At 51.8% G+C, this 12,879-nt stretch overlaps 1 protein-coding gene across 1 annotated transcript; it reads right to left on the bottom strand.

The window, feature by feature from the left end:
- Positions 1-197: 197 nt before the first annotated feature.
- Positions 198-3,244, bottom strand: cyc8 (putative transcriptional corepressor Cyc8; the record flags this gene model as incomplete). The annotated part of the gene is made up of 8 exons (XM_025571938.1): positions 198-1,670; positions 1,725-1,969; positions 2,024-2,180; positions 2,241-2,333; positions 2,404-2,583; positions 2,640-2,722; positions 2,778-2,981; positions 3,070-3,244. 8 exons carry the CDS (start codon positions 3,242-3,244, stop codon positions 198-200), a joined length of 2,610 nt encoding a protein of 869 aa, XP_025430246.1.
- Between the last annotated feature and the right edge of the window lie 9,635 nt (positions 3,245-12,879).

Consider the following 12,879-nt stretch of genomic DNA (forward strand, 5'->3'; position numbering starts at 1 on the left):
GTGAACAGAATGGCCGGTGAGAATGGGAAGAAAATATATAGACGAAAACCAAGGAAAGGTGAGAAAGGAAGGGTAACGAGGGTGAAGAGACATCTCGGAGTAAAATAATTCATGGCGAACTAGTATTCTTAGTTTGGTGTCATATTCTGGTTGTCATTACCCTCAAAGGGCATGCAGGGACATCACACCACCAAGTTTTAAACTGCAGGAGTAGACTCGGATTTCGCTTGTGCAGGTTGACTGCCATTGCCCAGGACACCATTGCTGCTATTGTTGGCGCTAGCGGAGGGGCTCCCCTTGACTGCGGCAGACGCTCTCTTCTCATCATCACCGTCATCATCGTAGTTCTCATCCACGTCCATTTTGCGTGCAGCCGGCTCGTGGGCCGGGACTTGTTCGCTGCGAGCAGGCTCCTCTTTGACGGGTACTGTCGCGGACGGGGGTCCGGACTGGGGCCCGTTGGACACCGTGGCCGAGCTTTCCGACATGGGAGGGAGGCTAGGACCGCCAGAGGGGTGCGGGGGCATGTGCTGAATAGAGGGGAGCGTAGGAGGATGGTGAGCCGCCTCAGAAGGATGGTAATTTTCGTTAACCCTGCGCTGGTCCTCGCGACGAGCCTCTGAGGAGCTACGGCGCTGCATCTCCCCAGGGGAAGGCATGCGATTGGGAGGAGTAACGCGGCGAGTCATCTGCTCATCTAGGCGGGCACGGCTCTCCTCGCTGGCGATTTTCTTGGCAGGACCGGCCTCAGTATCCCACTCTCTGCCACGCTTCATCGCAGAGCCAGGGCGGTCCTCACGCTCGCGGGCAGCTGCTTCGGCAGCACTGATAGCAGAAGCAGGTGGAGGCGCGCCACCTGCGATACCGCTACCACTTGGCGGCACGCTGGGGCCATGGTGGAACTGTTGATGCGGGTAGGTGGAGCCAGGAGACGATGGCCGCTCGTCACGCAGAGGCCTGATTTCCGTTGGCGGGGTGAACGGGCGATGATAAGGAGGCAGAGTACCACCAGGGGTAGGAGCACCATTCGCGGCAGCAGGGGCGGGAGGCGCGGCAGGGGCGGGAGGCAATGGGCCGCGAGTCGCGGAAGAGAAGGCAGCAGAAGCACCAGGAGTGCGATCCGATGCAGGACCCGCCGGGTTACCAAGCTGAGGAAGAGTGTGACCACCAGGCCCGTAAGCACCTGGACCACCTGGCAAAGTGGTCTTAGGAGAGCGGACGGTCGGCTGAGGACGCACGGCATCGCCGAACACCCTGCCAGGCTCCTGTCGCGGGCTCGGTTGCTGCAGGGCGCCAGGAGCACGAAGAGCGTCGCGGTGATCGAATCCATTGGCGGCTTGGGCCTGAACTTGGGACTGGACTTCATTGATGCCACGGTTCCAGTCAGCAATCTGTCTCGGGGGAGCAGGAGCCTGCGGAGGTGGACCACCAGTGGGGGCTGGTGCACCCCATTGAGGCGCCGGAGGAGCTCCAACACCGGGTGCTTGATAAGCTTGAGGATGCACATCCTGAGGCTGAGGAGCTGGTCCGTTGTTTTGGCCGCCAGAACCTGACAACTGGCTTTGAAGGAGTTGCAAACGGGCTTTGATGTGGACGTTGGTCGGATCCAGGTCAGCGGCGCGACCGTAAGCATCGAGTGCATCCGCGATCTGGTTGTTGCACGATTCATACTGACGACATTGTTAAGAGCTTGACTTGAAAACACTTAAGACACTGCAACTTACTAGAGTACCCAGATCGTACCACACTTCGGAAATGTATGGGTTCAAACGGATCGCACGGGAATACGCATCCAGCGCATCGCGGTACTGATTGATCTGGTAATACAGAACACCAATGGAGCACCAGAAAGTCGGATTGCGTCCATCGCGATAAACGGCTTGTTGGTAAGCTTCGTACGCCTTGGGATACTTGGCTTGAGACATGTAGCAACGACCGAGCAGATACCAACTTTGCGCATCGGTATTATCTGTTGGAATTGGTCAGTATCGCATCGCGCGTAAGTCGAAACTTCGATGCTCACCTGCGCTGACAGATTTTTCCAAGTATTCAATCGCCTTCTCCTGACTAGCATAGTTGTTGCTTTGTTGGTGGTAGAGCCATCCGAGTTGCTGCAAAACCTTGGCGTGATTGGGGTCACGGTCAAGGACCCGTCTGTAGGCTTGTTGCGCAGCGTCGAACTGTACTTTGATTAGCTGCAAATTGATCTGTGCATATGGTGCATATTGTGGAAGACCTACATCTTTCTGCTGCTCGTGAACGTGGCCAATCTGGAACCAAATGTCCTCTTCGGTCAAGGGACGGGGAGGATCTGTCACGATGTATTTGAAGCACTGTGTATCGCTGGTCAGCACAAAATTTGACCCGGCCACACCCTTGCAACGCGGAATGCGATATACATACCTCGAGACTCTGGTTGAACTTCTGTTGTTGCTTGTATATTATACCCAGCCGGAAGTAGATTTCATTGGCCTTCTCAAAATCGGGCGCCATGCGCATGACCTGAGAAAAGGCTTCTTCGGCGTGGTCGAGAGAGCCATAACGATCATAGAGAATGCCAATTCCATACCACAGCTTGGGCTCCTGTATTGTCATTGAGGTTAGAGTCTGAAAACAACATATACTAACATATTACTAACCTTCGGATCGCGTAGGTGGTAGAGCGCTTGCTGATAGGAAGTGTACGCCTCCTGCAGGTTGTCCATCATGAGATGGCAGTGACCTGACGAGAATGTCAACTAACAGCAGATAGGATAAGCTGAAGGATTTATACACACCCAAACTGCCCCATGTTTCGCCATTGGTCGGGTCCAGCTTCAAGATGTTCTGCAGGTACTCGATCGCCTTGGGGAATTGCTCCTTGGTGCGTAGTATACAGGATATCGCATTCATGGCAGGGATAGACCATTGATTGTGTCGCAATGCTTGCTCGTAAGCATTCATAGCACCCTCGAGGTCGCCCATCAGTTCAGTAAGAGCTCCTTAAGGTGGACAGTTAGCGGTAGCCCAAGAGAGACAGCAACCGGCCCACTAGCCCTACAACATGAATGCCATTATAGATCTACGTACCGATTTGTAGCCAGACTTGTTCATTGAGTGCAGCAATCTTCTGCGCGGTAGTCAAGGGCGGGCCCTTTTGGCTCTGGGACTGCAGAGGGAGATGGCCATTGACCTGCGGATGAGCCGCGAGATGACCATGGTGCGGAGTAACACCACCCGTAGGGGATGGCTGTGTATGGGCCATAATGTTGATGGAGATTGAAGCCGAGACGCGACACAACCAAGTGATGCGGATGCTGACTTTTTATGATTCCATGCACTTTGCGACACGATGATGCAACGAGCGCCTGTGTCACTGCAAGGTCGCACAATCTAGCTGTAGGTGGTCGCGCAAATCAGAGCCAACCACCTTGAATCAGACCGCGACGGGATTCCGAGACAATACACGCAAGATGACTAGTACACAACCGAGAATTGTACTCAGGTCGGCGAAGGCGGGAGACGGTGATGGGAAGAGGCGGAATGGGCCGTGGCGCTGTCAAGCCAGACGTAGAAATGGAGTATGCAAGCGCTAAGGTGCTTGCACTGTCAATTCGAGTTCAGCACTGAGTAAAAGTACTGGATGTGATGAGTTGGTGAAGCGCGGGTAAGAAGGTAAATAGAAACACGTACGGCAAGGTGGAAAAAGGATCGAACGGCAGAACTGAACACCTTGGAACGATGAAGGCAAATGACACAAGCAAGGGATAGAAGGGGAGGGAAGAGAATTGAGGGATAAGGGAAAATAGATACAGCTGGGGTGAATTGGCAGGGGGGGAAGCAAGCCAAAGCAAAAGGGAAAAGGAGGAGAAAGAGAAGAGAAGAGGAAAGGAAGAGAGAGAGAGGAAGAAGAAGAGGAAGGGAAAGAGGGAAGGTCGAGGGGCTGGTGGTAGAGAGCGAAAAATGCCAAGAGACGCTAGTGGTTGTGCAGCTCAAGCAGTCAACGAAACCCGAGGAAAGCACGGAAAGCTGAGATGGCGGTCGTCCGGCGCCAAGCTGAAGACAGGCAGCTCGACATCCAGGAACGGTCTAGCGGGTGGAGACAATCTGGAGTCGTGTCCGCGGGTATTTACAGTTAATATTTTCCGGGCGCCGAACTTGAGGTCAGGACTGGAGGGGTTGCATTCGTCTCAACCCTATCAGTCCACCACCACTGTAATACTAGCCTGCATATATTTTGTGGGATTCTGCTGTGAGTGGTATTTGTAAGGGCAATCAATGATCAGAAATGCCGGAGGGTATACACCCTCCCCTTCAATCGACTACTCCAGTAGCTTAGACTATGTACTGTATTCCGTATTAACTGTAAATATATCTTCCCATCTTAAAGGCTTGCGCGCAACTAGCGACCGACTCTAGATGGGGGGTGAACTTACAGTAAGATTTGTATCGTCGCCGGGAGAAAGGGTTTGGTGTCAACTGTTGGCAGGCGGGGTGGAAATGTGATAGTGACTTACCAGTTACGGAGTACATAGTACCACTAAATAATCTGGGTCAAGTCAGACCAGAAACAGAATAATCAACAACGTTGATGTGCTAGGCTCAGCCTAACCGCATTGATTAATGAGTTAAGATCGTTAAGTGTTAACTAGAGGCTCCCCTCTAGACAGCAAGTGAACACTACCGAAAGAAACGGGGGGTGGACCTCGCGCATGGGGACGGGCGGAGTCAATGGGAAAGATTAAGTGGGTATGGAGTCGAACCGCCCCGAAACAGGGCAGTGTTTGACGAGGATGCAAGCGCCGGAGCCAAAAATGCACCTTCAGGGATGGAGGGGGAAAGTGGTAAGTCTAGCACGAACCCCCGGCTGTGACTCGCCGAAAGACTGCAGGTGGACCATGGTCAGCGAGACCCACTAAACCTCACTTCCCCGTGCCACTTTGCTATTCTATTTTCGAATAATCAGGAGGAATAAAGGAAAAAAAAAAAAAAAAAAAAAAAAAAAGGAAAAAAAGGTTTCCAATTTTCTTTTTGTTCCCAATAAATCAAGTGCATTATTAGCGGAGCGACGCCAATAATCTCTGCCCGCGTCTGTGGGGCTGCAACCAACATACATGACTGGCGTATGGCCACAAATGCATAAGCTCAACCACCTAAGCTCCCGGGCAGCCTAGTCAGGCATGAGGCATGAGGCGTACTCCGCACTCGGACCACCTGCAAAATCCTAAACCATCGCGCCCGCCTGCTGCCCGTCCCCCAATGGCCCAACGCAGTGCCATGCCAGGAGGGACAATACATATGCTACATATGAAGTAGCACCCGCTGTAGTCTGATCTTCATTCATGCTTGTCCATCCCCTCTTCCATGGCTCAACCTGAGTCCTCTGTAGTCTGTACCCTGGCAACGACTTATGAACGGTTGATCGGTCAGTCATCCCCCTCGAATGCAGGTAGTTAGGTCAACCCGCCAGATCCTCCCTTTTCAGCCTCTGGCCCCCTCTCCTATGTCAGACATGAAAGGTCAATCAGCGTCAGTGCGGCAATCTGGGACTGGCTGCAGAGTGCCGGCTATGCTCAGCCGTCTGACACATTGGCAAAGTCCGTGTTGACATACAGCTAGCTGTCTGCATGGGAGGGGGCGATGTGTCAATCTGAGGAGGCAAACATGACTGCAGTGCTATAGGTGCGTTACCTTCCGACAAACATCATCATCATCCAGAATCTGTAGCCGGTTCCATGTTCATGCCCCCTTCCGTCATGGACTGTAAGAGGCTTTCCAGTCGCGGGACCGCAGCAACGGGCTTACCTCAGCGCCATGATCCCAGATCCCATGCGTGGCTGCATGGTGTCTTAACTAATCACCAACTAATGGATGCCTCCGGCAACAGCCACGGATTCCTAACGGATTCTTTGGGGTGGGCCTTACCCGATGCTGATCCGTCGGCTTTTCTGTTGATGTCGATGATCTTGATACATCACCTCCAGCCTGGGTGTGGGCCGATCCTTTTTTCTGCTTCGAGCGCTTTTTCCCCCTTCGTCCCCCTCGTCTTTTCATCCCGTCTGTTTTCTCTTTTGGGACCTTTTTCCTTTTTTCTTTTTCCCTTCTTCAACCAGATGATTAAACATCCGGCCCTTTCTTCCTGATGACCTCACCACCCTTTCATTCCACTTTCGGAGCAGAATGCCACCTAGCACTTTGCTGATCTCCGAGCAATAACTAGTCCCCTTGGCTTATGCACACAGCTTCGGTCTGCGGGACATCTTAATTGTTGTTCCTACTCACCGCAGGGTCTTCCAAACCCACCCCAAATCCCCGACATACCAGTCTAGACTCGGAGCCAGCCGGTACGCACTGGGGATTTCGTTTTTCTACCTAAACCTCCTCCGGGTTGGTCGGGTTTTCCAGGCCCGGTCAAGAAAACGCCCCCTTCGTGACCATTACGTTAGGCCCCTTTTGTCGGCTCCGAGCATCGACCTTTTGGGTCTTTTAGTCTAGTTCGCACCTAATCGAATTCCTGATAGATCCCGTCCACAGATCGTGGCCATTGCCAACACGACTAAATCGGTATATCTCAGCCGCCGTCGGTCTGGGAAGAAAACTGGCATTGAATCTCAAACAGATCGAATCCCAATCAATCTGATGTTCAGCGGCACGGTAGCATGTCCGATGAAATTTGGCTGAATGAGGTGATAGATCCCGTAGTCTGTGGTGGAGCAAAACGACGGTGCGTGCCCTGAGAACTTCCTCCTGCACTCATTTTCTTCCAGCCCAGATCGAAGTACCCGACCGTCCGGAAGCTGCCAGTCAGAAGAATCCACCCACCCCCCCATTCTTCACACTTCATGTTCCCTACGTGCCCCAGTGCCCACTTAACCCACATACTGACTACGGGTCAAAAATTCCGCCCAACAATGCGAAGAGTATTTCAGGCACGAGAACAGGTGTGCGCACATTGCATCGGCAATCGGGTCGGTATGTGGTTTCTCTGAGAGTACAGAACAGAATAGTATCTGCAGAAGACACGAGTTCGTACTGACAAGCAGGTTCCTTCCGTGTGCCTTCGAGGGAAATTCCATTGTCTTACCGTGCAGATAGATACCTAAGCACAGGCATATGATTGTGGTGTGACGGCTGAACCATGGGACATGAACACACTGGGAGAGATGCGTTGCGTGCACAGTAGAGTTGGACAAGCATGGCAACCCTTCGAGATTGTTTATATTTATACTAACTCAAGTCATCCGGAGGGGAGGAGGGGCGACGAAATCTTCCTCATCATCCGAGTTTCCTGCTGAACAGATGCAACTCACCACCTCTGCACGGCGCCTATGGGGAAAACCATCCGGACAGATGTATTGTCCCTCACCCCTCATGTACTCGAGTTGTGACGGGGACAACACACAGACACGAAATCAGCCCAGCCCAGCCCAGCCCGGCTGGGCGGGCGGCGGGCGGGCGGGCGGCCAGCCAACCAGCCAACCATCCCCAAACCCTCCCTGTCAACTGTCCACAACCAACAACGATGAAGACAGACTGTCAATACTGTGATATTCGATCCAGCCCAGCCTTGACTTAACAATCTGGTTGTCTTCAGTTTCCCACAACCGCCAGGCTCCCTACTGTACTACCGTCTGAGTCCCTCCGCACAACGACTCCCGCGCCATCGCCCCCTGCGGTGTTCCCGCCTGTGCGACGAGGACCTATTCCTGACGGGCTGATCTGGTGACAGCAGCCCTGGGAGGGAGTTTTGTTGTGTACAATACTTCGTACTACGGAGTAACATGGGATGTGGTAGAATCTTGCACGCGTGCATAGCAACCAAGCGAGCAAGCAAGCAAGAGCCCTGTGTAGCATGCTGTAAGCTGTAAGCTGGAAGTGGTGTAACTACAAGGGGAGCGGAAGCAGGAGCAGAACGAAACAGCCTCCTGCCTCAACCCTGCTGTAGTGCACAGATGACCAGAGAAAGAACAAATCCAAGTAGACCAGTCACCAGCACTCGGGCGGGTGAGAATGTCTCGGTTTCAATAGACGGGCGGAAAGTGCTTTGTCCAACGCAAACTTTGGGTAACTATGATATGGTTGTGGTTTTATGTTATGCTGTTTTGTTGCTTCTCTCTCTAAAGGTTGAAGGCTTGTAGCCTAGATACAGGCAAAGGGTCAAGGGGGGTCCCGCCGAGGGTTACACAACATCATGCAATCCACCCTGTAGTCGGTAACCTTGTTTTGTTTCCAAGCCCCTTTGAGTAGAAAGAAAGCTGCCGGGCGGTGCGTGTCTCATTGTGGTATATATTGCAGCCCGTATTGTTTCCCCGTCTAGTATGGGGAATTGGATCATTGTTTGTTCTCTTAAGTTTATCTCCTGCTGCTGGGATTATGACAGCTGGTCAATCGCCGATATAAAACTAGAAGAACAAACAAAACCCGAAAGTCAGGTTAATAGTCAACTGCCCTAGCAAGCCAGCACTGCAGAAGGTGCACCATTGGTAGACGTGTAGCGCGTCACCCAGACGCCGCCGGCCCCGGCCGAGGAGGGGAAAGGGACGGCACACCCACATCCACACCGGGCACACCCACTGACAAGGAATCCCACACAAAAAACCCCTTCCATCATCCGCGTCGACTTTTTTCCACACATTCTTCCAGGAGAATTAATTGCCAGGTTCCCGAGGTCCTGTGGAGTGTTCCGGTTCGCTAGGCGGTTACTTGATTGCTGGCTTGCTTGCTTACTACTGTGTACTCTATAATTTATTGCGTGGTTGATTCGATTTGACTTTGCATGCGAAGTGCAGTGCTATTGCAGAGTACCGGTTTAAGTCAATCTATGACGGGACTTTGGTGGGAGGACGTTGTGGTCGGCCTGAGGCTGCGCTGCTCGAGCCGCGCTCGCTGCATACCCATTGCAAACCCGATCTAGTCGCCTTTGGTGAGAGAGGTGTTGCTGTTGATGTGATCGTGCTGTATGGGTCCTTCGTATTGTTCCTAATCTGGCTCTGAAGAGACAAGAAAGATAAACCGCGGCCGGCCAAGTTAACCTATCTCGTCGCTTACCTCCATAGAGCCAGCCATATTGAAGGCGTAATCGCGGGTAGTCTAGCCACATCCTTACCTAGTTGTACCCAACTACCGAAACATACCAAGCTGCTGAAGTAACAACAAACAGCCGGGTCTCTGAAAACCTGTTGCACAAATAGCCGCGACATGATTGGTCTTACCGTGATGCCGCAGCAAGAGCCGTGCTTGTGCTACCACTAGGTAGGTAAGTAGTTAGAGTACTAGTTAATGCACAGTACATATGTGCATAACCTGAGATAAGCGATTTATGCTGGGCTTTCTACCTTAAGGCATCAGCTAGGCAGCTAAGTGCAGTGCAGAGGACTGGGGAGCTGATACGCACGGGTCGGATTCTTGAGATTGCACTGTGATATAGCTTCGCACTGGAGTTGAGCTTGGAAATTGTTGTCAGACTTCTGAGTTGATGGAGAGGCAATATCAGTATATATCCGCGGCATTCCCAAACCAAATGAGACAACTTTTTAGCATTGAGGATCATTCACTCTATAAGCCTTGATTTACTTAATGTGAATGTATAAGATTAGCTTAGGCCGCCTGACACGTCAACCTCTTAAATTTGCAACCCAGAACTGGTGCATATCGATCCATAACATGATACAAAGGAATTATATTCCTTACTGGAAATAGCTTAGGACCTATATCGATGCCTAGTACAGGTCCATTCTTTGAGCATAGCGATGCATCATAATTAGGCTTGACATTCGTGCTCCGTTCATTGCCAGGTACTCCATGCAACCGCCGAAAGCTACGACGGGCCGGACCGTGATTGTCTGCTGGAGCCCGGGTCTTTGCGCTCTGGAGATATCTACAGCATTTAGCGTGTGCTACGTACCATCAGATATGCGAGGAGAAGGGGATTTTTTCTGAAGAAATCCAAGGTCAAGGACTAGGATACTGGGGTCTCTCCTTGCCCAGGAAGGAAGAACGAGGCGTGGTGCTTTCGCTTTTGGAAGTCGGGTGAGATTCAGTGGTCTACTCGAACAGAGTGAGCGATTGGGTCAGATTTTCCTGGTTGAGGAGGCGTTGAAGTTCAGTTTGGAGGCGGGAGGGTAGCTGATATGAACGTGCGAGGAAGGACTAGTGGTAAGTACAGTACTTTCTTCTTCCAGTAATTGAGATTGTAAGGTCATCTGACTTGGCTATTGATATATCGTGACAGTGGATCTGGTACTGAGAACAGGAACAGAACTGGAGAGACATCGACAACCGATCCTGCTAATGAGATATTATGAATAGTCTCTTGACGGTCGAGGTAGAGCAGAGGGTGTGCAAATGTATGGCCGTCGACGTGGATGGAGAAAGTTCGTACAAGTATCAAACTGGCCGTGTAAGCTGCTGTCCAAGCTAAGTTCAGCAATGTCCAATGGGTTACGACCTCTTCTGAATGGCCATCACAGAACATATCCCCAGAGGAATCCATTATATGACACCCTAATCTACCGCACAAGGGACCTTCCGAGAAGCCTACACCTCTACCTCAAAAAGCCATCCGGACCTCGAAGTGATCACTCACCCCACACACCCGAAGAAACACCCCAGCTGATTTCCAGATCGACGCATTTGAATCTCCAGACCAATGCAAACGAGGCAGTCCAGACGAGATGCACGCAAGTGCAACACTGGCTCGACCCTCCCCACCCAGTATCACAAAGTGACTCAAAAGACATGACCCAGCACGGTGATCCTTGTCCTTGCCATATGATCACGAGGATTCCTTGTGGCGTGGGACTTCATCCTGACCTCACGACACAACCCCGGCCTATTTCTCGTTCGCAGTGCTCCAGCTGGTTCTGGACTAGTGGAATCGAATAGTTAGATATCCTATGATGCCAATACCCCCTCACTGCTATGAAACTGAAGATGACACCATCTGCAGATGGCATAACCTCGAGAAGGATTATACCTCGTGGCCAGGGTCGGGAATCTGTGGTGTTGATGTGTCAGCCAAAGTCATATTTGGGTGATCCCGTGAGACTGTGCCTCTTGCGGCTGGGGGTTCTCTGTCCGAAGTCATGTGTGGCGGAGAGAGGGTGTTCTGGGTATCGCTGTATGCGAGGTAGTCTGTTGTAGCGAGAGGGCTGTTCGGGCTAGAATGTAGCTTCATGAGGTCGCGTTTGATGTCTTGTTTGAGGTGTTGGAGCTGGTGTGAGAGATATGCCTCAGGAGGATGCTCTCAGGCCGTAGTAAAAGGCTGTTGACAGTGTTGGGGTGAGTGGAAATCAAGATGCTCAGTCTGAGTGTACTTCAAGTGACTCTTTCGATTATGAACCGGTTGAGCGAGTCGGCAGACATATGAGGAAAACACAGAGATGTAGACAGAGGGTGAATCAATTGTTTCTTAGGATTGTCATATTCAGCGAGACTACATGCAATGAGACAAAGGTACGATATCAGATCACTTTCAATGAGAACAGAACACCAGGAGAAGACTCATGAGATCAGATAACCAAGGTAGTCAGATATCTGTGCTAAGATTCGAAACCATAAGGACTGTCACGAATAATGCCAAGACCGGACCATGTCAGAACAATGGATCAAGCACACCACAGTACCTGAAACCATGACTCAGACCGACAACGAATTTCCCCCTCCCAAGCACCAGCCAACCTCAATTGGAAGATTGCGTTCGCACCGGCAAACGCCCACTCGACGTAAACACTCAAATCACTGGCATGAATCCCCCGTGTCCTTCCAACTCGTCGCACACCAAGACACTCGATAGTTCAAAATTCGACCATTCGAAAAAGGGGGAGTCACCCACCCCGCCGGCGAGCTTCACATGCATGGCCTGCTGGGGCTTGATTCAGATTGCTGTATGAGCGATCCTACAAGGTGTGACGCAGATAGTCAGAGTGTGGCCCTCCCCCATGCAGCAGTTTTCCACCGGCGCACAGTAACACTCGAACAGCATCTTGTGCCCCCAGCATGGAAGCCACGCCCACCGCCAGACGGATCATCCTTCTGACCAGCAGAACAGTTTCGCAGGTTTCGCAGCCTAACGCTCTGGACATGGCAGCCAAGACTCGGTTGGATCTCCTGGCGGGCTTGGATGGACCAACAGGACTGCTTTGCCCAGGCCGTGATGCGCGGTGAAATTGTGCGACTTTTTTTGTTGGGGGAGGTCCATTTCTTGCTCTGTCGCTATTTCCCCTCCCTCGAAAAAAAAAACATCATCACGAGTACCCAGGATCCTGATACGGATGAGCCCTCGCCCAGACAACAATTTAACCCGGAGAGGCTCGGGATTGACGGATATATCCGCGCTGGTTTCCATCCGAGCTGGTTTCCATCGTTATCACCGAGGAAGAACGCGGTAGCCCAGTGAGGGGGATAAGTCGCTGGAATCTAGATTGAGGAAGTACCGTAAGCCAGATTGCGGTTGAGGAGAATGGAAGAATCGATCTCCGACCACCGCTGACAATCATAACAAAATACACGCTACTATAAGTAGGAAAAACGCCGCAAGGGCAGAAATAAGAATTGGTGGACCGCCACCAGGCGTCGGCGTTACCTAATTTATTGACAGATCGACCAAGCTGGACACGGCATTCCGGCAGCGACTGTGGCAGTTACTACCTACTCATCTACTACATTATTCTACTCTTCCATCCTGCCAATGCTCGGCAGAAGTCAATCCTCCCTCCCAATTTCCACGGATCAGAGCAAGGTCTAGGCTGAGAGGATCCCCCGGACGTCATCCTTATCTCTGTCTGGTTAATTATTTCTTGAAATTCTCCGCCTTCATCATTGACTGAACTTAGCCCAATCATCATGATGACCACCATCAGAAACTGCACAGAATCACACTCCCATCAATTTGGGCTGGAG

This window comes from Aspergillus saccharolyticus (genome assembly GCF_003184585.1).
Source record: "Aspergillus saccharolyticus JOP 1030-1 unplaced genomic scaffold BP01scaffold_21, whole genome shotgun sequence".
Lineage (NCBI taxonomy): Eukaryota > Fungi > Ascomycota > Eurotiomycetes > Eurotiales > Aspergillaceae > Aspergillus > Aspergillus saccharolyticus.